Raw genomic sequence first — 27,380 nt, 5'->3', positions numbered from 1 at the left:
TAACAATTCTGAATAAGGTCTAATCTTGTATTTTAAAAAGTGCAGTGAAAAAAAATAGGTGAAAATTGTTAGTATAGAAAATTGTTAGTGGACTCTGGAAGTGGCAGTGATATTATCTGAGATGGTCATTAGGGGGCAGCAAAGTTTATGGCATTGATTGAGCTAAAGGAGAAAACGGGGGGGTGTGTGTGTGTGTGTGTGTGTGTGTGTGAGAGAGAGAGAGAGAGAGAGAGAGAGAGAGAGAGAGAGAGAGAGAGAGAGAGAGAGAGAGAGATCAGCCCGAATCTCAGGTGACAGTCATCTCAGGGTTTCAGGACATGCAATTTGCAATTTCCAGGTCCCCGCCCAACATCATGGACTGATCCAGCCTCTCCTGCTTCTTCTCAGTTGTCTTGTCCCTTTTTCCTGTCCCCTGGAATCACCAACTAAGTAACTCATTAACATCCAATCCCTAGTTAGACTCAAATTTAGAGGAAACTCAAGCTAAAGCAACATTTTTAAAATTGAATCTTATTGTTTCACTTACTTTACATCCTGCTCACTGACCCCTCCCCCAGTTACCTCCTCCCACAGCCCTTCCCCCACCCCCTTCCCTTCTCACCAAAGAGTAGAGGGTCCAGCCCATGTATGCTCTTTGGTTGGTGGATCAGACTTCGAGAGCCCCAAGGGTCCAGGTTAGTTGACTTTCTTGGTCTTCCTGAGGAGTTCCTATCCCCTTCAGGGCCTGCAATCCTTCCTCCAATTCTTCCATAAGAGTTTCCAAGCTCGATCCACTGTTTGGCTGTAGGTGTCTGTATCTGTCTGAGGCAGCTGCTGGGTGGAGCTTCTCAGAGGACAGCATGCTCCTGACAAGGTAAGTATAATAGACCATCATTCATAGTGTCAGGTATTGGTTAAAGCAGCAATTTTTATTTGTCATCAAGTACTTGCTGAGTACCTCCTGAGCCATTCAAGATAAATTAAAAAAAAAAAAAAATGCAAGTGGCCATGCCCTGGAGAGTTTTCAGTCTAATAAAAAGACGAACTCATTGGCTGTTCAACTTTGCCCAGAGTGCTGAATCTTCTCCTATTGTTTAGCAGTTTCCTGTGGGTTCAAAAGTTCAGTTCTGGAGGGGTCTCTTCATAGACCTGGAAGTTTTAAGTTCGAATATTCCCTCCAGGAAAGAAGAGAAAATGCTCATGAGCTCAGGACCTAAACAACTACCAAGTCTCACAAAGTTCCTGAAACTAACAAGATACACAGGGCATCTCTCTAAGGTTATGAAAGCAGTGAAAGAAAGGTTGCTGGTGGAGAAAAGAGTAAGTTGAGCTGCTTGGAGAAGGTTCTCTAACCTGTGGAGATGTCTCTAAGTCACACAGAGGTCTCAATAGTTTGAACTTTTGTGAATTGACACCTGGGCTGGGTCTTCTGTTGACAGAGATTATTTTAGTTGTATTCCCTTCTTTAAGTAACCCTTCTTGTACACTCCTGTAAGTAATCACCATAAACATTTATCCTTTAAGTGATACTTTGATGTGATTGTTGCTTTGGTTCACAGACTGAGGTAAATAGTTGTTTGTTTTCCATCCCACATGTCATCTCAGGCAATCTGTGCATTTTCCTTGAACAATTTTTAGCAAAAGAACTGAAAGTTAGTATAACAAGACTCCCTCACACACAGAGAGAGACACACACTCCTATCCATGCTCAGCCTTCCTCACTAGGTCTGTACTGTCCACAATCCTCCATTGGTCCCTGATTACCTGGTCTGTATTCAGGAGGTGTTCTGCTAGGTGGGTTTGGCCAGATTCCCCCATACCCTCACTTTTCCTCTCTTAATCCGTTATCACCAAACTTACTCCTTGGCTCCAAGGTCTCACTTGCCGAGGCTGCCTGGCTGACGCCCTGTGCATCTCGTTAGTTTCAGGAACTTTGTGAGACTTGGTAGTTGAGCCTGATTTTGATCTCAGTCAGGCTGAAAGACCCATTGCAGTAGTCCCTACACCTGCAGGCATAGCCCCGAACAGTGCCTGCCTTCTATGCATGCTCATCCCCTTCCTTGCTGTGATAAAATACTCTGAACAGAAGCAATTCAAGGGAGGAAAGGTTCGATTTGGTTTACACTTCAGGCCACGGTCCATCCTTGAGAGAATTCAGGGTAGGAACTCAAAAGCAGAAACCATAGAAGAATGCTGCTAGCCAGATTGCTTGCAGGTTCATGCTTAGCTATAAAAAGAAATACAGCCCAGGACCTCCTTGCCAGGGACCCGTACATGTACAGTAAGCTGGATCCTCCTACGGCAATAGGACAATTGAATGTGGGTAACCCTTCTATTGAGATTCCTTTTTCAGGTGACTCCAGGCTATGCTGCGGCCTGACAGTTAAAGCTAACTAATGATAGTGTTTAACTAAAGTGCTATTAGTAAAGCTTTCTTTCGCTGCTAACAAAATGTTGCTGAATGAAATTGCATCTAGCAGAATTATGTCTGAATGGCTGTGAAAGGGATTTCTATAATGGAATAATTTCAGTCTGGGCTATGCTGGAGCCGAGTTCTCACCATAGTTTGTGTCAACCCCTTCTACCCGCCCAAGTGTGTGTACTTTATCATCTATGCAAGGCTTGCAAAGGGCCTCCCTCAGCTGACCTCTCACTCTGTCTTTGGAAAGGCTGGGAGAGGTGGAAAGGTTGAGAGTAGATTACAGAGGGTATTTTATTTTATTTTACTGATACTTTCACGGGGATGATAACATTAACAGGTATGCGCTTGTGACTTCTGTTCATGGGAGAAAGGCGATGACTCTCTTTTCTCTCGTATCTCCAAGCTCCAGGGAGATGTCCACCTCACTAAATGGTTTCCAGCAAGAATAAAGCCCTGAGACTTTGGCTTTTGGTGGGAAAGTTCCTGGCCTTTTTAAATTTTTTTCCTGACTCATGGTCTAAGCAGGCAATTTGCCAGTGGAGAATAGAGGAAAGGAGGGAGTGGGGTTCCTGGAGCTGAAGAGGGGGCATGATCAGAGCTGCCTTAAATCCTATGAACTTGACTCATATGCCACATTCTTTCCTCTGCAACTATGCCCTGCCCACATAGGAAATGCAGCTTTTCCTCTGCAACTATGCCCTGCCCACATAGGAAATGCAGCTAAGCAGGAGGCACAGGTAGGTGGTACGGCCCATGCTTCCGTGCCTTTAGTTTTTCTATTATGTGCAATATACACGTGGCCCTCATTTTTCTGTTGGATCACTCTGGTCGGGATCTCTGAAGCCTTTCTCATCTTTGTCATCTAACTTCTCCAGGTTGTAAGCTCCCTGTGACCCAAGGCTGTTTGTTTCAGGGCTGTACCTTCAGATCTTGACACATAGTAGCTTTCTGTCCAAAGCTAAAGAATGCCCTGAGACTACAACAAACTGTGCTGGGAATCAGATGTAGAGGACTGGGTGTGGTCCCTCTGGCAGTTCCTACCTGGAAAGCCAGGTCTCTCTCAGGGTGTGGTGAAAAGAACCTAGAAGGAGGCGTCAAGGAACGTCCCAACCTCTGTCACTAAGTGGATGCTGAGACCAAGGCGTAGTTGCCAGGCAACAGCCGAGTGCAGACGCCTGGAGGGACGCAGAAGCCACCTAACGTGATGGAGGAACTGGCCAAGAAGGAGCGGAGGGCGATGGACCCCGGTGGCTTAAAGAAGAAGGAGGGAAAGGTGGAAGAGGAGGCTGGAAAAGAAGAGGGAAGAGAGGAGGAGGTGGGAGAGGAGGAGGAAGTCACCTCCGAAACCCTGAGGGGCAAACCCCGACCTCTGCCCATCTCAGCACTACCAGCTTTCAGCTACATCCCGCCAAGGCACCAGGGCCCCAAGGAGCGCAGCTACTTTGGTCGCGAGGGTCAGGTGAGCAGGTCCAACAGAGCGGGGGTGGGGTGGGGATGGGGTTGCGGGAGGGAGGCGGGAACCGCACTATCAGGGAGGGCCCTGAGGGCGGTAAGGGACCTGACAAGGGCGGGACTTCAGTGCTAGGGAGAGGCGGGGCCATATTACTGGAGCTGTCCAGACAGTGATCCGACAGGACTTCAGGTGTGGTAGTAAAACTGTGACTAGAGGGTTGGGAAGGACTGAGTGCTTCGGATAGTGTCAAGGGAAGCTAGCGAAAGTACGGGGTGGGGTGGGGTGGGGTCACACTACTGTTACTAGAGGCGTCGAGGTGGTGCAGCTCTAGGCTGAGGGTGGTGCCCAGGACAAACTGCATTGAGCTGCAGAGTCCAGAGAAGTTGTATAGGGGTGCAGAACTGTGGATCGCATGTGGAACTGGTCTTGGGGTTGGGTAGGGTTAAATACCAGAGTCTGGGTCAGGGCCCCATGTTACTGCTTGCTTTGTTTTTCTTTTGTTTTTGTTTTTCCGAGACAGGGTTTCTCTGTATAGCCCTGGCTGCATGTTACTGCTTGCGAAGGGTAATTGTGATACATTGATACTAGTGAGGCAGGCATGGTTATCAGGCAAGAGAGGGGCCTTGGGCTGAGGTACAAGGACACCAAGAATACGGCCATCACAACCACCCGTGCAGACACCTCAGGAAGTGGGGATGGGCAGATGTGAGCTTGATGCAAGTGAAATGTGTCCTGAGGGTAGGAACTGGGACGAGGTGTCCTTCTGGGAACAGTGGAGAAGCCACTACTTGTCCTAAGTGAGTACTGTGAGGACACTGGGTCACTCTTTCCACCCATGATCTATCAGTGGGTCAGTGGAGTGCCAGGGCTGCTCTACTTAGGGTGTCTCAGCTCCCCCGGGTCTGCGGTAGCAGTGGAAACAAGCCCTGGCCCTAGTTACAATGCCTGCAAGGTCCAGGGTGTGGGGAACATCCTCCATTTAGATGGTAGAAACAATAAGAACAATGTCTTAGTTAGGGTTACTGTTGCGGTGAAGAAATACCAGGACCAAAAGCAAAGTAGGAACAGAATTTACCTCACTCATAGTCCTGTAGCACAGTTCATCATACAAAAGCAGTGAGGGCAGGAACTCAAGCAGGACAGGAACCTGGAGGCAGGAGCTGATGCAGAGACCATGGAGGGATGCTGCTTACTGGCTTGCTCACCATGGCTTTGCTCAGCTTGCTTTCTTATAGAACCCAGGACCACCAGACCAGGGTGGCACCTCCCACAATGGGCTGGACCCTCATCCATCAATTATTAATTAAGAAAATGACTTACAGGCTTTCCTGCAGCCCAGTCTTATGGAGGCAGTTTATTAATTAAGCTTCTCTCCTCTCAAATGACTTCATCATACAGAGCAGTGCCTAAGTCTCCTGTAGGAGGCTCTCTTCCAGCTTCTCCATATCTTGGCACTCACTTGGAGCTAAGCCCCCTTCTCTCCCCAGGCTCATAACAGGCCTGCATCCCTGTTCCCAACTCCTTGACGTCCCCAGCAGTTTCTGGGTACACAGGAGGATAGCTCTCAACTCTTCACTGTTCTCAGCAGATTCTGGGTGCATAGGAGTTTGAGAACTCTGTCCCAGCCATGGCCATTTCTCACCCACAGCTGGGACACATATCTTAGACTGCATTTTGCCCCCACCCCTGAGTGGTGGTGTGTCCGTAAGGAATAAACACAGCCTAAGTTTGGAAATGCAGACCCTCAGTGTAACAACAGAGGCAGCTATTGAATTAGAAAGGTTATGCTTTGCGTACATTGTGAACCTAATCTGAAGCAGCTTCTTGGGTTAATTATGAAATCGAAGGAACATGGACATGGTTTTGTTTCAGTGGCTATTTATGAGCAAAACCTGCTCATATTGGTATTTTATGCATACCCACATGGACAAACACCGTAGAAGGTTCTTTCTTGTACTAGTTAAAAATAAGTTCTGTTTGTGTAGAAAACTTCCCAACATAGGGACAAAGTTGTTCTCCAGGTCACATGAGATAAACTGGGATGTCAGGTGTTCTGTCTGATAAGAGGCAGCTCCAGGAAACTTTCCTTTATGCAAAGTAGAGTGCTTTTTGATGAAAAGCAAAATAACAACACAATCTCAGCCACTGTTTTGTTGTTGGTGTTTTGTTTTGTTTTGTTTTTTGTTTTTTGAGACAGGATTTCTCTGTGTAGCCCTGGCTGTCCTGGAACTCACACTCTGTACACCAGGCTGGCCTCGAACCCAGAAATCCACCTGCCTCTGCGTCCCAAATGCTGGGATTAAAGGTGTGCACCAGCCACTGTTAATACTTTCAGAACTCACACACAGATATACAGACACACACAAAGACACACACACACTCACAGACACACATAGAAACACACACATAGAGCCACATAGATATACTGACACATACATAGACACACACACAGACACACAGACATAGATACACACACACACACACACACATAGACACACAGACAGACATCAAAAATTTAGATATCAGCTTTTACACACATACACACACACATAGACATACAGACACACACAAACACTCACACATAGACACACACAGACATACTGACACATACATAGGCATACACACATACATAGAGACACAGAGACACAGACATACAAACACACACACAGATGTAAATACACAGAGACATACACACACACAAAGGCACACACATATACAGATGTACACAGACATACAGATATATACAGACAGACACTCACAGACACACAAACACACGTACACACACACAAAGGTACGCACACTTACAAACACACATAGACACACACATACAGACACACACACACATAGAGACACACAGACACACACTCACAGACATACATAGACATAGAGACACATGGACATATACACACAGACACACACACACATACATACACACAAAGGCACACACATTCACAGACACACATAGACGCACAGACATACAGACACACACAAACACACAGACATACAGACACACACAGACACATACTCACAGACACACACACAGACATACACACACATAAAGGCACACACATTCACAGACACACATGGACACACAGACATACAGACACACACACACATAGAGATACACAGACTTACAGACACACACATAGATACACACTCATAGATACACACAGACACACACATAGATACACACTCACAGACACACACAGGGACACACTCACATATACACACAGACACACACACACTCACACACACACACACACACACACACACACACACACACACACACACTTGATTTAGGTAACCAGTGTGGCATGAGATGCAGTACACCCAGTATATATACAGTTAGCAATTGCTCTTTAGCTGTAGCTCCTAACAATTAGTTTCTTTTCATTAACTGTCCATTCCCAGCAGCCCACCCATGAAATGCCCAGCCCTCCTTCCCTTCAGAGAGGAATGCAGAGGACCGCAGTAAAGATGAGCATGTGGCAAGTGTCCCTGATCTTCTAACTCATCCACCCCAGGGAGTCCACCACAGTCCTGCTTTGCAGGCTGCAAACTTACTTAAAACCCCAGTAATGTGGCTGAATAGGATGATAAATTTGTCCTCTTATGCTAACATCTAAAATGTGGTCAGCTCCGGCACTGCTCCCTAGGGGGCTCTAGCAGCCTGTCTTTCCCTGAGAAATAAGCTTCCAGAGGCTGCAGAGCAGACTCGGTTCAAAGGCGTTTTTAAATTACTTTTTTCTCCTTCTGTTGTGCACAGCGTTTCTGCCCCCTGAAATGGAAAAGCCGAGTCAGAGGAGAATGCCCTTTTATGAAGGTTTTTTATTAAATCCCTCAAAGTATAACAGTGACATTAAAAAGAAATCGCCTAAGTGGCTTTAGAATGTGTTTTCCGGCGTGCTAGGATGGATTGTAGAAAACTGTTTGGAGGAAAACTGTGTTCCACAGGCCCCACTCTGGCTTTGCTGGGATTATCCAGAATCCCTTCTGCATGTGTGGAATCGCAGACGTGGAGGCGAGGGCTGATGGTGTCCTTATGTGCCACAAGCTCTCCCTCCCTGCCTGCAGAATGTCCTTCAACAAGGGCAGTAAGAACTTGCAGCATATGAAGGCTCATGTCTAGAGCTGCAAAGCAGAGATTCCTAAGGATGGCAGCCAGGGTAGAATAAACAGGGGTGTGATCCCTCAGTCCCTCACACATGATGCCCTGTCTTAGACAGCCATCATATTTGATCACATGTGCTAAAGCAGCTGTAGAGGAAGATAAACCACTCTGTGGTCATGTTTCTGGTAGGGTCTAGGGATCTTGTCTTGGCTGTCTAGTAGATTCACAGCCATGCTAGTAGAATGCAGAGCACTTTCTTGCACGCCCACCCCTCCCCACTCATTTCTTCCTTTCCCTTTGCACCTATTCCTATCTAGCCTATTAAGATTTCACTTGCTTATCTTACTGTGGTTCTTCCCCTAGTGAATTATCAGCTGCCCCGGGGTGGGTGGTGAGTGGAGCAGGGGCTAATTTTTGTCTTGCTATCTCTTCAGCAATCAGAATAGAGACTGGCATACCCTGGGTACTCCAGAAACACCTGCTATGTGGTAGTTAAAAGAGGGATGAATATATGGAACGGAAGGCCTAAGTCACCTTTTTCGAAAAGTGTATTTAGTAAACCAGGAGTTTCTGTTTGGAGTATGTGTGGTTTAGTACTCTACCCATGGGACAATCAGGGTCGATCACACCTGCCTCTCACCTTGTGCTAGCTGCAAACCTGTTGTCCAGTGACCTTCCCCAGGAGTAGCATGTCCTAGAGTGTGTACCAGAGCAAGATTGAGCCTTCCTCCGAGTCAGGTGGAATCTTGTAAATGGAGGGGGCCCAGCTTCTCTTGGGAGCTCAGCCACAAGGGAGAAGTGAGGAAGAGAGGAGACCAGTGTGTCTTTCTGCACGGAGGACATTCTTACCAGCAACACTGCCCACAAACAGGCGTGGCATGTCCTTTGGCCACGTGCCTCTACATGCAGTATATGGCTCTGATTTTGTGTTCACACACAGAGGATCACACAAACATGTGCATGTTTTGCAGTTTTCTCATTGGGGTGTATGCAGGGTGTACATGTCTCTGTCTGTCCATGCGTACGGAGACCAGAGGACAACCTTGAGCATTGGCAGGGTCTCTCACTGATGTGGAGATTGCCAAGGAAGCAAGAGTGGGTGGTCAGTGACCTCCAAGGGTCTGCCTGACTCTACCTTTCAACTCTGGGATGGTAACTGTGAGCCACTATGCCTGGCTTTTTTTTTTTTTTTTTTTTTTTTTTTTTTTTTTTTTTTTGAGATCAAGCTCCAACGCATGAGCTCTTAGGGATCACGTTCCAGCTCTGGCAGAAGTGAATCGATGTAAGTGAATGACACAGACAAAAAGGCTGAATCTCCAGCCTCAGTGATGGGGTGGGTCTGAGAACTAAGGCAGAATGCATGGAGTCCACCTACTCTTCCAGAGCGAGACAGAAGTGAGTCAGTTGAGAGGAATTCTGCCGACTTCAGCTCAAGAGTAAAATATTCTTAGATTATGTGAGAAGTTGTAAAAATCGTCAAAGCTTATGATCCCAATACGCCAGGAGAAGGAACAGGATCTTATCCGCAGGCAAGCCGTGGAAAACAGTTAAGCACAGACTTTCAAAGGTTCTGATACCCACTCTTGACAAGCTGCAGCCTTCTAGACTACAGAGTTGTGACTCCTGTTAACATTTTCTTAGCTTAGCCTACTGGCCTGACTCCCAAGGAGAGGCTCTGGGCTTACCAGAATTCAAACAAGGCCCTAACAGAATCAATGACCTTGGAGATTTACAGTTTTGAAAGTAGGTCATATGCTTGTGGGCAAGTAGCTTTGAAGAGAGAAGTAGCAGCCACTGACAAGTAATTTCTACTGTAGTCAGGATGGGCTAGGCCATGCCTGAGCAACCCAGAAGCTTAACCAGTATCATGGCAGAGTTTTCTCTTACTAATTCACAAGACTCATTTTTAGTTTCATGTCTGAACTCTATGCTTGGTTGGCTGCCCTCATCTGGCAGCAGTGAGAATATTTTTTTTAATTTAATTTTTATTTTTATATGTTTTTATTTGTTTATGCTCTGTTTGCATGTATGTCTATGTATGCCTGCTGTGCACAGAGGCCAGGAGAGGGTATCATATCCCTGGAACTAGATTACAGATGGGTATCAGCTATGCAGGGACTGGCAACCAAATTCAAACCCTTTGAATAGATAACTGTTCTTAGTCATGGAACCAACTCTCCAGACCCCTACAGTGAGAATATTTACAACAAAGGAATCTGCAATCACTACTAATGAGGTAGATTTTTTTTTCTGCAGTGAGCAGTTAGTTTCATAAAAGGGCAACATTGGGATGAAGACAATAAGTGTCATATGACAGACATTGATTCATTTCTCATGTTTTGCCCAGTGTGAGTACTGGAAAGCTCTTGGTGCAATGATTTGACAACCCACTGTGCCTCTTTTAAAAACATATAAAAATTATAATGAGGGTTATTTATATCTTTATTTGAAAAGGACATGAATTTTATTATATACTCACTGATAATTATGCATTTGAATAGGACACATTTGACGTCATATTCAGCTCCCCTCCCTACTTGCAGCCTTTCTTGGACACTTCTCTCTCCTCCTTCCTTCTTTCTCATCTCCATCCTCATCCTTCCCTTTCCCTCATCCCCATCTTCATCCTCCCACTCCTCTCCATCTATCTTCCTCCTCTTCCTCCTCATCCCTATCCTCTTCTTCCTCCTCCCTCCTCTTTCCCCTTCTCTTCCATCTTCTTGTTCTCCTCTTCCTACTTGTCCTCCTTTTCTGTCTCCTCCCTCTACCTCTTCATCTCTTTCTCTTCCTCCACCACTACATTCTCCTCTCCCTCCTTCTCCTTTGCCATCTCTTCCACCACCTCTTCCATCTCCTCTTCCTCCTCCTCTTCACAACTCACCTGAGTCAAATCAGTGCTCCCCATATACACATTGGTGTTGGGAGCATTGGGCCAAACTCTTATAATCCATAGGAGAAGAAAATTGACTCTCCATCCCTCAGTAGCCATCACCTGCTGGAATCTTCTCAATCAGGTGTGGGATCACGTAGACTCTTTCCCTGTGCATGTTGGATATTAACTGGCTTATTCTTATTCAGGCCTGGTTTCTCTCTCGGTGGTTCCATGGTTTACAGAGCCTTGTAGTCTCCAGGACAATGGAGTCATTAATTGAATTCTCTGAATTCTTCATACACAGAGATTGAGCCTATCTGCCTAGAGATAGCATGCCATGGCATCTTAGCACCTTCCTAGTTCAGACTACCATAGGACAATAGAGAACCGACTCTGTAACTTGTTCTCAAATAGAAATGTGTTTGGTGAGCCTATAGTTTCATTCTCATTGCAGTTACATAAAAATATGTCGCACAGGCCTTCAATGCCAGCACTTGGGAGGCAAAGGCAGGTGGATCTCTGCGTTCTTGGCCAGCTGGGTCTACAGAGCAAGCTCCAGGGCAGCCAGGACTACACAGAGAAACCCTGAAACTCTTATCTTGAAGAAACAAACAAAAAAGAAAGCACCCATAGGCAGCCTTAACTAAGTTGAGTGGGACACACACACACATTCACACACATGCATACACACACACATACACACATAACACACACACATGGAAGTACAAGGGGGTCATCTTGTACAAGAATGGGAGGAAGACGAACAAGGGTAACGGTGAATATGATCACAGCACATTGTCACACACATGTATGTATAAGCATGTGACAAATAGTCAAAAAGATTATGAAAGTATACACATCTCTTTTGTTTCTTTCCCACAGAATTTAAGGGTTTCAATCTGATAAAGAAGAACATGTTTATATTTGATGTCATAGGAAAAGGAGGAGAAAAGAAAGGACTTGGGTCCCAGTTTATTCTAAACTTTACACTTGTGATTTGTGTGAGAGTGTAACTTCTGGGAAGTGGAGAGCTTGTGGGGGCGGGGAGGGGGAAGGTGCAGGATGTAATAAAACCCTACAACCTCAGACTGGAGGTTGGGCCTTGCAGACCACAGGAGGCAGATGCCTCCCTCAGCTACCCACTTGGATCAGTCAGGACAAGACTAGTTTTACTGCAGCAACAAACAACCCCACAGAGCTCAGCCACTTGGTTTCTCGTGCAAAAGGTCCAGTAGGGTCGGCAGTGTGCCCTAGCATAGTTAAATCACTCAGCAGCCACCTCATGGGCTGCTCCCACTCCATGCAGCCTGGCTCTGGGTGCTGGTTCTTCCATACTTCTAGCGGAGGCATCACAGGTCGCTTCAGATCACAGTCCATTGGGTAGAACTGGTCACGTGTCTTCATTCAAGGAGCAGGAGCAGGAGCAGGAGCAGCAGGAGCAGCAGGAGCAGCAGGAGCAGCAGGAGCGGGAGCGGGAGCAGCAGGGGGAGCACCAGAGGGGGGAGCGGGGGGGGGAGGAGCAGGGGGAGCATCAGAGGGGGGAGCAGGGGGGGAGGAGCAGGGGGAGCAGCAGGAGCAGCGGGAGCAGCAGGAGCGAGGAGGGAGGGAATTCCTTGGGTCATCAGGAGTAGAGTATAATTGTGTATTAGTGACGTTTTCCACTCAGGTGGTCAGCAAACTCAGTTTACCAGAGGAGTGTGCTCCTTAAGCTTCTGGCCCTGCTTCAGTAGCCTGTGATTTAACCCCATTTTGGCTTCCCAGTTGTTCCAAACACAGCTGCTTTTGTAGAGTGTATTGGGCAGCAGCAGTACAGCACAAAGTGGCCCAGGCTTGATGGCTTAGAGCAATGGTAACTTACCTTTTGGAGTCCTGGAGAGTGGAAGTTCGGTCCCTTTTGTGGGCTCAGAGGGAAACACCTTTGTTTCTTTATAGCCATTTTCTTGTCCTGTTCAGACCGTCTTTCCTATATATGTCTCTATGTTTCAAATTCCTGCTCCTTGAGAACACCATTCACATTGCATAGGGCTGTCTTATGCTAGCATGACATCACCTTAACTGAGTACATCTTCAGCAACCCTGCTTCTGAGCAGGGCAGCATTCCATATTCTCTTGTATAAAACTTTAACTCGAGGGCTTCTGGAGGACAAAACCCAACCCATAGCACCTGAGAGGTTGCTTTCCAGAGTTCTAGCTGTAGTAGCTAGCTGTGTGATTATCAGAGATGCCAAGGTATGTCCACAAAACCAGAGCACACACGATCGTTACCACGTCTACAAGCTCAGAGCACACAAGAGCTTAGCATCCCTTCTTTTAAGCCACTGCACTTTTCCATCCTCTGTCATTTTATTTGTAATATTTTAGCATTTTATTATTTTTTATATATTTGTGTGTGTGTGTGTGTTTTCCCTAGGCTCAGACTATAGTCTCACTTAAAGTGAGGGCCCTCCATTTCTGTCCTGGAGCCTAATATGGCCTCTTAGAGTTATTTTTAGCTCATTTTCCATCACTACAATGAAATACCCAAGGCTGTGTATCTTATAAAGAATATGTTTATTTAGGTCATGGTTCTCGAGTTTCCAGAAACCACAGGTACTAATGGTCTCACTGGCTGAGCATCCTGGAACAGTCAGGGCACACTGAGAGGCCGGGAGCGTGCTCCCTGCAGTGGTGCATGGCTCTCTGAGAGGCTGGGACTGAACACAATGCATTTCTTTGGCCTCTCTGTCTCACTCAGTATAGAGCAACCAGACTGCCCTGATAACCCCACCTAAAGTCAGCCATCTTGGAAGGCACCAACTCTTGCAATGTGTTCAGATCAAGTCCAGCCCTTTTAATACCTAACAATGGATATCAAATCTCCACAGCTGAATAAATTCCCAAACTGCAGAAGGAACAGACCCAGTAAAACATGGGAATGGAAGACACAGGCAACCGTTGCTCAGATGACATCCACACACTCAACTGGCTAGAGACTACTCAGTAACAGGATTTGGGAGCACAAGAGGTAAACTGAAGGCAGGACATCAGATGTCACATGTAGCACATAGTGTTACCATGTTTAAGCAATGCTCAAAATGCAAGCAGACAAAGGCAGAGGTCACAAGTTATTATTTTCTGTTTTGCTCTTTTTTTAAAGCTAAATTCCAGAGAAAGGCAGGCGAATCTGAGAGATTTTAATTGTGCAGCACCAAGTCTGTGTTGTGATAGCATCTCAGTCCGGATTGGTTTTTATTAAAATCATCTTGCTTCAAGCCACAAAGGAATACAAGAACAAAAGATGAAAGCTCTGTAATGGAAGACACACTTCGGCTCCGCTCAGACACCAGAGACGGATAGTGTTTTGCTCTGTGAGGCTGCCCGTCTGCTAGTAATTTTTTTTCCTTTTAGTCTTATTCTTCACCAGTAGAAAAATTCATCCTTTTTTCCCCCTCTGGAACATTCTGAATATGCAGCACACAAGGGTAGGATGGGGCGGGCTGGTAGGGTGGGGCTGGGAGCTCCTGGGTTTTCATCAGCCCATATCCAGAAGCAGTGAGCTTCCTAATCCAGATCAAGATGGCCCAGGCGCTCGCAACGCCCTGGGAGTGGGAAGAGGCAGCATAGACTCTTAGCTGCTCCTATTTACAGAGTTTTAGGAGACCTTGCTAAAATGAAAACCAATAGACTGTTTTGTTTTGTTTTGTTTTGTTTTGTTTTGTTTTGTTTTGTTTTTTCCTTTTTCCTGGGAAGTTGCATATTGCAATAGGTTTCTGTGGCGTGGAGCATCTGTAACAGTGATTACAAGCCCCCTTTCTTCTTGAATCTGTTCTTCTGTCATTGGGTCTTCTTCTCAGATAAGCTCCGCCCCCTAGCAGGACCCACCCCACTCTGGAGGGGTGGCCTGGCCAAAAGCTCTAGGCATGAAACACAGCACAGGCAGATCCTGGCAGTTTGTTTCCTTACTGTTGATGCTCCCCCTCTTCCCGTGCGGCTCCCATTACCTGTGCAGACTACACGCCCAGTGGGAGCACCGTTGGGCGTGGGATGGGGAAGACCGCCCACTTCTACTTTTGCATACGGACCTCAGCGGTTAGAAGAGAACGACTTGATCACAAGGGTTCATCCTTCATGCTGTCAGCTGTGGCTGACCTCATTCTACCCTACAGACTGCACAGAGATAGACAGGGCAGGAGGGCTTGCAGACAGGCAACAGAAAACTGAGACCAGACCATATGCCTAACTACCATCCGATTGCTTAAGTCTCCATGAGAGATATGACTCTAGTTAAAAGTGCTTGCTGTTCTTCCAAGGGACCTGAATTCAGCTTCCACCACCCACATCAGGTGGCTCACAGGTGTCACCCATATCAGGTGGCTCACAGGTGTCCATCACTCCATCTCCACGAGATCTGATGCCCTCTACTGGCCTACAGACAGCTTGGTACAACTCTACCTTTCCATATATGGCTTCATTCACTCACTCACACAGAAGTACACACATACACACACTACAGTGGGCGTTCAGGTTAGTGCTGTCTTGCTGTGGGCCTCTCCCTAGCTTAGCCAGTAGCTTTATGCCTCAAAAGGGCTGGAAGAGGGATGGACCCACCACTCCTGCAGATTGGGTGCCAAGTTTGAACTTCCTCTGTGCTACTGATGGGTCCTTTCTGTTTCTCCCAGAAAGCATTGCTCTGCCTGTGAGGGCTGGAGGCCATCAGCTTCTGCAGCAACAGATCTGCACTGAGTGTTCACGACTGAGATTTCTTTGTCACGACTTAAAATGGGTTTTTAAAGAAGCTTAGATTTATTTGATAAGCAAATGCCTATTTTAGAGAGTCAAAGTGATTGATGTTTTCTTTGTGACATTTTCCTTATTGCTTTTATGTGTGGGAGGGCCCTCATGGGCTTTCTTTTGCTTTTATTTTCCTAGTTCCTCTAGAATTTACTTTTGTCTACAGTGTAATGTGAAGATACAAGGAACTAGTTGATGTTATAGCACTGAATGCTGAATGTAGTCAATTCTTCACGGAGTTAGTGTTTCTCACACCCCTGTCTAGATCATGTGTTACCTAATCAGGAGACACAACCCAGGGCAGGTGGTGCAAACCCGCCAATGAGAGCTGTGATGCAGAGAGAGAAGCCACTGCCTCCAGTGACAGACCAGGAATGGCTGAATTTAGTGAAGTTAGGATACTCTCAGTGAGGGAAAGTTCCCTGCATATCTGGTAAAACTCTTACAAATCCTGGAACTGCAATTCTTAAAAACCATGCTGTCTCCTTCACTGGATGGTAGAGACATCAGGTACTACCAGGTTTGAGCTGACCAAAGTCTACCTGGTGGTCAGTCCATGAGTGCCCGCATTGCTTGCCGATGCATTGCTAGTCATTACCATCACTGCCAGAACGCTGGGTTCCTTGGTAAACAAGTTCACTTGTGTTTTCCAGTCCCCTCAACATGTGTGTGTATCCATTCTTTCCACACGCTAGTTTGTCTCCGTCCCACAGAGCAAATAGTTTTAGTATCACTATTAGGAAAAACAAACAAACACCAAACCAAACCACAGTAGCACAAGTGAGACAGCAGGTGATCAGTTCCAGTCTCACAGATAAACCAAGTCTGGTTTCATTGCTGAAGGAATCGGGACATCTAGAGCAACAAACCCAAGCCTGATGCGTGAGATGCTGGTTAAATACCATCTAACCCACAGATTACTTATTCTATTGGGTACCACATGAGCAGAACATAGTTATGTTAATTATGAACATAGTTATATTAACAGCTCCTCTTCCAGAATATCTAAGCTATGTGTATGTACATCTAGGTCTGTGTAAATGCATGCTTATGTTATATATGTAGGCATATTACACGTACTCATGGATATCAGTTTCAAAGTCCTATAGCTGTACAGAGGGCTTAAGAAAAATATTTATGTCTCTCAAGAGATAGGCTTGCATATAGGCAATTTGACCACTGGCTGGCAGCTCGAAGGATGACTGCTGCTTGGTTGTATTGTCATAGCATCCTGTTACTGCTGAGTTTTCAGAGCAGAACAAGGCTGTAATATTAGACACTCTGAGAGCAGGTCTTGAGGGTGGTGCCCTCATGAACAGGTTTCATGCCTCCAGAGAAATTCGAATGAGCCTCTGTGGTCTTTCTCCCCTGTGATGGTGCTGCATGGCAGTGTTGCGTATGAAGCTGAAAGCAGCTCTCCACAGACGCTGAGTCTGCCCACACCTTGATCGTGGAGTCCAGCCTCTAAACTGAGAAACATATTTTGTTTATGAACTTCTTGGTCCACACTATTTCCTCACGGCCACTTGAGCCACGAGGTTTGAACTCTTGCAGCAGTGTCAGAGGGGACAGACTTTGAGGAATATCTCAAGGAGGAACACTGGAGAGCCAGAAAGAGGTGCTGTTGAACATCTGCAGTCAGACTTGGTCCTCAACACACTGCATTTGCTGGTGGGGTCCGAGCTCCTTTCTGCTCCAGCTCACAGCTGGGTCTGCCATGTGTGTGTGTGTGTGTGTGTGTGTGTGTGTGTGTGTGTGTGTGTGTGTGCCTCCTCAGTGCCTGCTCACATGAAGGAAACTCTGCACTTTTCAGTCCCCACTGCAGAGTCTTGGTTTCAGTGCTGTTTCAGATACCACTGCCTCATGCTTCAAACACACCCATGATTCTCTCTGTTTATTCCCAGACAGGGATTGTCTCCCTCTATGACTGTGTTTTTAAGAGGAGACTAGATTATAACCAGAAATTACATCGAGATGACAGAGAACATGCAAAGAACCTGGGGCTCCATATTAATGAGGAGGTAAGATATGATAATGATGTTAACAGACTGTCAAAACTGGGCACATGTGAATGTACCCATGCATACACAAATACACACATAGTGTGAATGTATGTGCACAAATACATATTTACATATGTGCATATGCATATACATATATATTGGTTACACACATGTATTATGTGTGTTTATGTGCATGCATGTGTATATTTTGAATGTTTAAATATATATATGTGTATGTGTGTGTTCCTGTGTATACATTTTCACATCTTTATCTGTATGAAATGTGAGAACATGCAGATATCTATGCACATATGTACATGTATTTCATATATGTACATGAGCACAGGCTTGTATATGTATATATTTGCATGTGTGTACATTTGCTGATGTGTATATATGTGACCACATGCAAATATTTGACACTGTGTTCTGTATGCTTTCTGTAGCTTAATTTATGTGGCTGGCATCTATTTTATTGTGCTGAGAAGTAAACATGCTTCTGTACTGTGACTCCATTTTTGCATTAAATTTTCTGATTTGTTCTAGGGAATTGGATAATTTAAAGAGAGTAAAATTAGGAAGCTCTTTTCAATAGACAGGATTCCTTACTCGCTTGCCCACTGAGCCCTGGTTACAACAGCATTTCTAGGGATGCTGGTCTTTATTTACCCAAGTCTAATCCTCAAGTCCCCACCATATGGGGTGCAGCTCTGCTTTGATTCCCCCCAATGTTTCCAAAGAAGGTGCTTGTTCTGAGACGGCTAGCTCACGCCATCTTGCCCCGCTCAGCACTCTTGAGTTGGAGTTAAGTGATAAAGGCACGTGGCATCACTTATTTCATGGTCATGGGATTTTAAAATTTGCTTATGTCGGTGCATTCTGCATCTGCATTGAAATTCTTGTTTTCTGATGAGAAGAAGGTAGCTCTGATGACACACTGTTTGATGATCTCCTCTCTCCTCTGGAGGGAACATAAAGGGACTTGGGAGCAAGCCCTGTCCTTGTAGAGCTGACATTCTGACAAAGAGAGAAGAGTAAGAGGCAAAAGACAAAGAAACAACCTGGTTTTGTGTTGATGGATAACATGCACAGAGAGCTCTTTAAAGCACAGAGGTGGTGAAAGGGCTGAGGAGGTTCTGGGGAGAAGGGTCAGGAAAGACTTCCGGTGCCATCCAGGGACTTGAGTGATTGGGGCTCTGTCAGTGAAATGGACAAACAGGATGAGTCTATTAACATGAACAAACTCTTAAAGCTCCAGGCTGTTGTTCTATATGTGGGGATAAAGAGAGGCTGGCAGAAGGCAGGGGAGGGGAAGGGAAGAGGAGGAACAGGACCTGAAGTCAGACCACTAGTGGTGTCTGGTTCAGTGTCTTACTTCTCCTCCAGATAGCAGGGTAGTAGAGGGCCGTGCGCAGAGGCACTGGAGTCTTTCTGGCTTTGCAAACACAGGTATCATTGAGACGCCGCCTGGGTGAGACATCTGATGGACCAGCCACTGTACTGATGCATTCTGGGTAGAAAGGTTTCTGTGCTCACAATGGTGTCTGCGAATTTCATCTTCCCAGGAACAAGAAAGGATTGTGCCAGTTCTGATGTCCTCTGTCTATGGGAAACGCATCAATCAGCCCATTGAGCCCCTAAACAGAGACTATGGCCATGTGAGCCACGTGAAGACCGACTTCTACAGGAAGAACGAGATCCCCAGCATCAAGGGGCCCGGCTTTGGGCACATCAATCCAGCCTGAAGAAGTCGTGTGGTTTCTAGGGCACTCTGAGGTACCCTATCAGCAAGTGATGGAGTATACGAACCATTTTCCTGTTCATGTCACCTGTAGCTGTAAGATGTTCTTTGACTGCAGGAGGATAAGCACACGCATATCTAAGGTGGTCCTGGCTCAGAACCTGGAAAAACACCTTTCCTTATGTTGAAAGCTTTAGGGTAAGGATTTTCACTGGACTTATTTAAAATGACACTGACTGATTCATTCTGAGACCCTGAATAAAAGAAAAGCTTGCCTCCTGTTGGTAGCAGCTGTGTTTGTTTTGTGGGCTGGCTCTTCACTTTGCAAGGATTTTGTTGGGGAAGGGGTCACAGGAGAAATGTGCCGGACCTTCTCCCTGCCCACAATGCAAACAATCCCTTTTCTGTTTTCTCCGAGAGGAACAAAAATGGCCCTCAACATGACTGAACACTTTGTTTTCTTGAGGTCATAGATAAACTGAAGTCTGAACAATGGAGCATAAAAGCCCCCTGTACATCCATACTGCCACCCCTCCAGGGAGAATCTGTTACAGGTGCAGAGCGCAGGCTGGACTCTGGGAAAAATCTGCCTGTTGCGTTTTCTTTCTGTGATCTGATGTTGTGTCATCTTTAGGTGAAATTTCTAAACAAATTTTCATGCTAATCAGAATACTACCAGAGTACAGCCATGCTCAGCGTTCACAGTCCTGAGCACTGAAACTGTTCTTACCCTCGTTATTCTTCACACTGAGGTTTGAACCCAGGACCTTACACACTGCCCCTGAGATCCATCTCCAGCCCATGGCTGTCAGTTTGGACAGCAGTTTCCTCTTCTGGAAGCAGCTGATTTTAACCCAGGTTGGAAGTATTTATTTTTGCAAGAGAATCTGACATACACTCAAGCACTAAGATATATCTTTAGTGAATGTATTTTTGGAAGAAAGCATCTCTCATCTACTGCAATTGAATTTCCCAGAGCTGAGCAGTTAATGGGCAGGTGATGCAATTAATTTTGGTGCTCAACCACTGGTTTTATTGTTTTGAATCTGCAAGACGGTTTCATGGTCCAGAATTGCTGGCCATTTCAAGGATGAGTAATTCCTAAATACTTATATTCTGAATTTTCCAGTGTTGTTGCTCTTTTTCCCCCAAATAAATAGTAGTATATTGTGAGTTGCTCTTGGGCACATTAAACTATACTTGTAATAATATAAAAAAGAAAATTAAATGGATTTCTGTTGGCTTCTCCTCTCTAATTAATGAATACCAGGTAGAGACATCTTAAGGGGGTATTATTATTATTTTTAAAGATTTATTTTAACTTAGGTGTATGTGTGTACATCTGTGTGTGGATATGTGCACAGCTGCTGGTGCCTGCTGAGGTCAGAAGAGAATGTCAGATCTCATGAAGCTAGGGTTTTGGCAGCTGTGAGAACCATGATCTCATGGACGCTGGGAAGTGAACTTGAGGCCTCTGCAATAGCAGTGTGCAGTGTCAAGTGCTGAGCCTCATCTCCAGTTCAGGAAGTACATTCCTGTATTAATAGAATGTGTTTCCACTTATCCAACCCCCACCACTGTTTGGTGTTGGTTCCTGCATACGGATGCTGATAAATAAGCAAAGGAAGGCAGAGAAGATCTGATGGCCTCTGGCTTCTGAGGCTCAGTCAGGAGGCAGAGAGAGCACTGGAGGCCTGATTGACAGCACACTCCAGCCAGCTGTGAACAGTGATGTTAAAGCATGGGAGTTAGGGAACTGGACTGATGACTTTTAGGAGAGGCTTCCTGTAATGCTAAAAGATGAGGGGTGCTTGTGAAGGAGCCTCTCCATGACTCCTCTGATTTTCTCGTTTCTAGTGATTATTTTTTTATCAAGGTCAAGGAACTCGGATCAGGAGTGGCTGCTTGGGATTTGATGAAACAGGCAGTTTCCTTACCTTAGCAATGCCTTGGCCACATAGCAGCCACTAGACTAGGAACAACAGGCTAGATGTCTCTGCACCTGTCTCCTCATTTATAAACTGAAGGGGAGGGAGAGGGAGTCTCAGATTTGGGAAGGTGATCTGAATCACTTGGGGATTTTTAAAATGTAATACACAGAAGAAAGTCCCTTTGGGAATCTGTCAATGTGTTCTAGGCCAGCTTTCTTCCTTAGGGGTTCAGGTCTGGATTGAGAATATATTGGCTGAGATCCCACCTGGAGAGGCTGGTGTGAGCCCAGATCTGTAAAAGGTACATGCAGACAAGGACCTTAGCATCTGTCGAATTTTACTGATGCATCAGACAGGTAATTTAGCTCTGGCTTCTATCCTTCCAGTTCTTTTATGCACAATGTTAGTCCACGGTCTTTCTATGGGGAACTGTTTAAGAAAACTTGACAACTTGCTCAGGTGGATATTTACTGGGGCATGGTAGCCTAGAAGCACCTGGAATATGAGATGCCAAGGAGGAGAGCCACAGTGGACACCTCTGCTGATGGCTGAATCCACTGGAACCTCCAGCATGCTAACCTAGAATTTGGTCAGAGGGAAGAGGAATGCCGTAACACCGCCTCTCTCCCTTCATTTGCCATTCAGAGATTTAACCTTATTACAGGATCTCCAAAATGCCTGATTGAGGCAGAAAATTGGAAAGGCCATGCTGTGTTCACACTTGGGTGGTGAAGGACAGTCCTGAGTTGAAGTCTTGGCGAGACATTAGAGTGTGTGCCGTGCACACTGGCGGGAACACACTGCCAAGCTCCCAGTCATTAGCTCATTTAATCACAACCGGATCCCATGAGCTTGCACAGAAAAAAGTACTACTAAAAGGAATTAAGAGATGTGTTCCAAGACATGTAGCTAGTAAAACTCAAAGCCAGGAGTCAGACCGGAAGCTTGTGCTTCACGTCTGTGTGGACACTAATCAATTCTTTCCTAGTAGCCTATCTGGAGCCTTTGCCTCCCACAGATTCCTGCCCTGAACCAAAAAGGGAAACCAGCCTGTTATTTACCCTCTTTTGCTTCTCTTAAACTATTTTTAAAGAATGCATGATTGCTTTCCTTTTTATCATTTGGTAAAGTATAATTTCTTTATATTAGAATACAGGAAAAATAAAAAGTCAAACTCAAGCAGCTTTAGAGTTGGATTTGCAGCACAGAAACTGGGCCCACGTCTTCTTAAGCCTCCTCAGACACCACAGGCAGCCTGCAAGCTTAACAGTCCAGGCTACTCTGGCTACTCTGGCACCTGATTTACATGTCTGGTTCCAGGTACTGACATTGGTTGCAAGCTCTGTCAAGGTAATGCCTCACAAAAGGTCTAACTAAGCAGAAAGGGTTCTGAGGTTCCAGCTGGCTTTTTATCGTTTAAATGGTTCTCAAAAGATAGCAAAATTAAAACCAGACCATCAGCTACACTGAGCACAGGCTCTCTCCTCCCATAAAACCACACCATAATTTACTGCACTGCAGACTTTGTTTTTTCCAGACAGAGTTTCTCTGTGTAGTCCTGGCTGTCCTGGAACTCACTCTGTAGACCAGGCTGGCCTCAAACTCAGAAATCCGCCTGCCTCTGCCTCCCAAGTGCTGGGATTAAAGGCGAGCGCCACCACCACCCAGCCACTATCTTCATTATTATCCAAGAGTCTATCTCAGTCCCAGCTTCTAGACTGTCTTTGAAAAGGGAGATGGAGAACACATTTTCATTCTGGACTAAACCACAGGAGGGGAAAAAATAAAGGTAAAAAAAAAGGAAAAGAAAAGATTCGGGCACTAGACACCAAAGTACGTAAAACTTTTAATGAATTAACCTTACAAAAGACAAATGGCATCAAAACATCAGACGAGTTTGGTACAAAACCGGTCCTAAGCTGTGAGGACTAATTCTGGTGATGGATGGCAACGTGCTGCTGCCACAAGACAACACAGCAAGGTGACAAAAGCCGCGAGTCTCAGCTGAGGCCCACGGATGACCACTGGCAATGAGACACACGGGTGGGTGAGCACAGACTCCATGTTGAGTGACAGGATCAGCTTATTCACAAATACTGTGGGTTTGAGTATCAGACTAGGGATGCAGTTACGAGCTACCGTATTTTCCAGAGAAGAACATGCACCAGAAGATAATATACACCCCCCAGTTTTATTGCCTTAAGAATGTGTGTTCACTTCACCTCTTCCTCCATCACTTCTTTCAATGCTCTCCTTCCAGGACACGGTTCCTTCTCCTTCTGCTTAGGAGCAAGCACAGTGCAAGTGGCAGGACAATCTGGGCACAGGCAGACACCAAACAGTATGCCACTGGGTCACAGGAACTAGTCTGCAAGGGCTCCAGAGGGTGGGACAGAGCACGTACGTACATCAAGACGAAGGGGAAGGGCTGCAGTCAGAAAGTGCGTGGTAAGTTCCTGCAAGCACACGCTTCTTGTCAGGAAGAGACAGCTTCTCAGGAAGCCAAGTTGCTCTGAGAAAGGGACCGTGACATCTCGGTGTTTACAAAGTACGTCTTCAGGTCCCCTTTCCCCTTCACGTTGATGATACCTCGACATGTACACGTGTAGCCAAGTGTCTGCAGGATGAGGCTTGTCTCCTCAGTCACCTACAGGCCACAGAAACACAAAGGGATTACTTTCCAAGTCAATGTAGCCCACTTCATACAGGGTCAAAAAGTCTTCCTGTTTCTGCTTCCTATACAGACGATGTCGTACATTTACACAATGGAGTACTACTCAGCTACTAAAAACCAATGAATTCATAAAATTCTTAGGCAAATGGATAGAATTAGAAAATATCATCCTGAGTGAGGTAACCCAGTCACAAAAGAGTACACATGGTATGCACTCACTGATAAGTGAATATTAGCTCAAAAGCTTGGAATACCCAAGATACAATTCACAGACCACATGAAGCTCAAGAAGAAGGAACACCAAAGTGTGGATGCTTCAGTCCTCCTTAGACGGGGGAACAAAATATTCAAGGGAGGAAATACAGAGACAAAGTATGGAGCAGAGACTGAAGGAAAGGTCATCCAGAGACTGCCCCACCTGGGGATCCATCTCATATACAGCCACCAAACCCAGTCACTAAAGTGGATGCCAAGAAGTGCTTGCTGAGAGGAGCCTGATATAGCTGTCTCCTGAGAGGCTCTGCCAGAGCCTGACAAATACAGAGGTGGATGCTCACAGCCAACCACTGGACTGAGCACAGGGTCCCCAATGGAGGAGTAAGAGAAAGGACTGAAGGAGCTGAAAGGGTTTGCAACACATAGGAAGAACAACAATGTCAACCAAGAACCCCCAGAGCTCCCAGGGACTAAACCACTAACCAAAGAGTACACATGGAGGGATCCATGGCTCCAGATACATATGTAGCAGAGGATGGCTTTGTTGGACATCAATGGGAGGAGAGACCCTTAGTCCTGGGAAGACTTGATGCCCCAGTGTAGGGTAATGCCAGGGCGGGAAGATGGGAGTGGGTGAGTGGGCAGGGAGGCATCCTCATAGAAGCAGGGGAGGGGGTATGTGATGGGGATTTCCAGAGGGGAAACTGGAAAAGGGGATAACATTTCAAATGTAAATAAATAAAATATCCAATAAAAAAATAGAAAAATTCCATTCCTGGGAAATTAATAGAAAAAGAAATGTACCAGAGAATATTAGCATCAATAATGCTTAATTTATTGCTGGTATGAAAAAAAAAAAAAAACTCTGCCTTTAATCCCAGCACTTGGGAGGCAGAGGCAGGCGGATTTCTGAGTTTGAGGCCAGCCTGGTCTACAGAGTGAATTCCAGGACAGCCAGGGCTATACAGAGAAACCCTGTCTGGAAAACAAAAAAAAAAAACTCTGAAAAGAGCAAAACTGCCAAGTAATGTTCAAGATTAAGTAATGTTGAAGATTAAGACACCTATGGCTTATGGGGAAGGGATAACTAACATTAAATACCTTGGAAAACCTTATGGAGACACACTACTGTAGAAACTTCCTAAAGTGTATACACGCTTTGGAGTTTAAAATGAGTTATCCTATAATGTGGGGGTCGGGGTGGGGCGGCGGCAATACCTCTCTCAGACACCAGAGGCTATCAAGTAAAAGCCTGGTGTCAGGTATGGTTACCTCTTTTTGAGTTGGTGACCAGGTGGGTCCTGTAGGAAAACATTACAGGCTACTGCCACTGCTCTTGGTTACCTCACAGAACCCGATGGTGACATCCTGTTATTGAAAACCACAGATACTTGAGTCCCAGGGCATGGGGGAATATTGGTATGGACCTGGAAGCTTCATCCCTTCTGATTAGGGTTCGTCGTATTGGAAGATTCTAGGCCTGATACTAGTGGAGGAAAACAGCCAACAATCTTACTTCCTGACGAACCTGCAAGCAGCAATGACTGGCCTAGCAAGATTCTCCTACAAGTACATAAACCACATGACTGAATCCACACTAAACTGAGTCAAATACCTGTGGCTGGAAAGGTCATAGCCCTATGGGACACATTAATACTACCAGTCTGCTGAATGGATGTGGTATAAATAGCCCCCTAAGCTCTTACGGGTCTACCGATGAATTAATGGATCTCTCAATGTTAATCAGAAAAGCTTCTTTTTCACTCAGTGACAATTAACAGAGACTGGAAACTGGACGGCATGCAGAGAATAGGAGATCGTGAACTGCTCAGCTCTATACAGTCTTTCTGTACCACACCTTTTGCCCCCGAGGCTGAGGGATCTTCACAGAAGAGTGGATGGAAAGATTGTGCTGGCCAGGGGCAGTGACTAAGCAGAGTGAAAGCATTCTCTGGACACAAGAGGGCAGCTTCATATAAGAGTGTGACTGTGCTGTGTCTGCATGTACAGTATCTGCGTAGGGAAGCCACACAGCGTTCAGAATGGAAGAGGGAACTAGGGTGTTCATCCCTAGCTCGCTGAGGAGCTGCTAGGGGAAGGAGAGTCAGTTTCCTGAGGGGAGCCATATACCTGACCACCAGTAGATGGCCTTATACTCATGCACATACTAGCAGCATGAGGTGAACAATGTGGGTTTTAAAGAAGAAGGGAATGTGAAGCTGGAAGAGAATGGTTTATGAAACTTTCAATCATAAAAAGATGGCATTTCTGTCACATTTGGAGTGAGAGCAGGCTGCATCCTAGGAGAAAGGAAGCCTGCTCTGTGCTCAGACCAGTTTCTGAGTCAGGACAGGCAGCAGCTTGCAAACCTTCTCGGTCTCCACAGAGATCTGTCCTAGTTCCTCCTCAGGCAGTCTGTGGAGATGATTCACCTGTCTGAGATGCTCCACCTGTCTGAGATGCTCCACCTGTCTGAGGTGCTCCACCTGTCTGAGATGCTCCACCTGTCTGAGATGCTTCACCTGTCTGTGATGCTCCCCCTGTCTGTGTTGCTCCCCCTGTCTGAGATGCTTCACCTGTTTGAGATGCTCCACCTGTCTGAGATGCTCCACCTGAGATGCTCCACCTGTCTGAGATGCTTCACCTGTCTGTGATACTCGCCCTGTTTGAGATGCTCTGCCTGTCTGAGATGTACTGGATCACATGGAGTGTTAGTACAGAAGTCCTGAACAGTCACACAGGACACTGCCATGTTGCACAGTGACTGGTAACACATATATTTATGCACATAATTAAAAATAAAAATGAATTAAGAGACAGACTCTATAACCTTTTCTGTATGGTATTTCTTATTTCAAATATTTGGATGGCCAACGGCCTCCCACATTCCCTTCTATGCCGTTCTATGTCATTCATTTCCAAAATCTACAAGAGACTGCCTTTGTCCTCTGTGGGTCACTGTTTGGCCATGCCCACACCTAGCTTCCATCTATCCCCTTAGTGATTTCATACTATCTTTCTTTATTGCCTCTGTCCTGTGGGCACTGCCCATACTCACCAAAGACAAATATTCAAAAAGACAAATAAGAAAAGAAAAACTAAAAAGTATGGAGCAAAGCAGGCAGGCCAGCATTGTTGTGCTCTCTGCAAGTGGTTGCAAGCCTCTACTCAGAGAGCCTTCTGGGAAGGAAACGCCCTATGGCCTCAT

The 27,380-nt window shown here is 45.8% G+C and overlaps 2 protein-coding genes across 2 annotated transcripts in view; one reads left to right on the top strand and one right to left on the bottom strand.

The window, feature by feature from the left end:
* Positions 1-3,557: 3,557 nt before the first annotated feature.
* Positions 3,558-20,583, top strand: Cfap90 (cilia and flagella associated protein 90). The gene is made up of 3 exons (XM_021180830.3): positions 3,558-3,860; positions 17,512-17,628; positions 19,176-20,583. The coding sequence occupies exons 1-3, from the start codon at positions 3,606-3,608 to the stop codon at positions 19,353-19,355; spliced, it is 552 nt and encodes a 183-aa protein (XP_021036489.1). The 5' UTR covers positions 3,558-3,605; the 3' UTR covers positions 19,356-20,583.
* A 2,523-nt stretch (positions 20,584-23,106) lies between these two features.
* Positions 23,107-27,380, bottom strand: part of Adcy2 (adenylate cyclase 2) — a 401,885-nt gene continuing 397,611 nt past the window's right edge. Inside the window, exon 25 of the mRNA XM_021179908.3 lies at positions 23,107-23,929. Within this exon, the coding sequence (XP_021035567.1) occupies positions 23,777-23,929 (153 nt within the window). The 3' untranslated portion in view covers positions 23,107-23,776. The remainder of the gene's footprint in view (positions 23,930-27,380) is intronic.

The sequence above is a fragment of the Mus caroli genome, unplaced genomic scaffold (assembly GCF_978045245.1).
Source record: "Mus caroli unplaced genomic scaffold, Mus_caroli_1 scaffold_15, whole genome shotgun sequence".
Taxonomy (NCBI): Eukaryota; Metazoa; Chordata; class Mammalia; order Rodentia; family Muridae; genus Mus; species Mus caroli.
Note: the sequence above shows the minus strand (reverse complement) of the source record. Positions and strands in the feature narration are given on the sequence as shown.

What these genes read in the sequence shown, in the direction of transcription:
- Cfap90 (XM_021180830.3), top strand. Translation starts at nt 3,606, where the DNA reads ATGGAGGAACTGGCCAAGAAGGAGCGGAGGGCGATGGACCCCGGTGGC. An exon ending in ACTTTGGTCGCGAGGGTCAG is followed by an intron (nt 3,861 to 17,511) that starts GTGAGCAGGTCC and finishes GTTTATTCCCAG; the next exon opens with ACAGGGATTGTCTCCCTCTA. An exon ending in GGCTCCATATTAATGAGGAG is followed by an intron (nt 17,629 to 19,175) that starts GTAAGATATGAT and finishes TCATCTTCCCAG; the next exon opens with GAACAAGAAAGGATTGTGCC.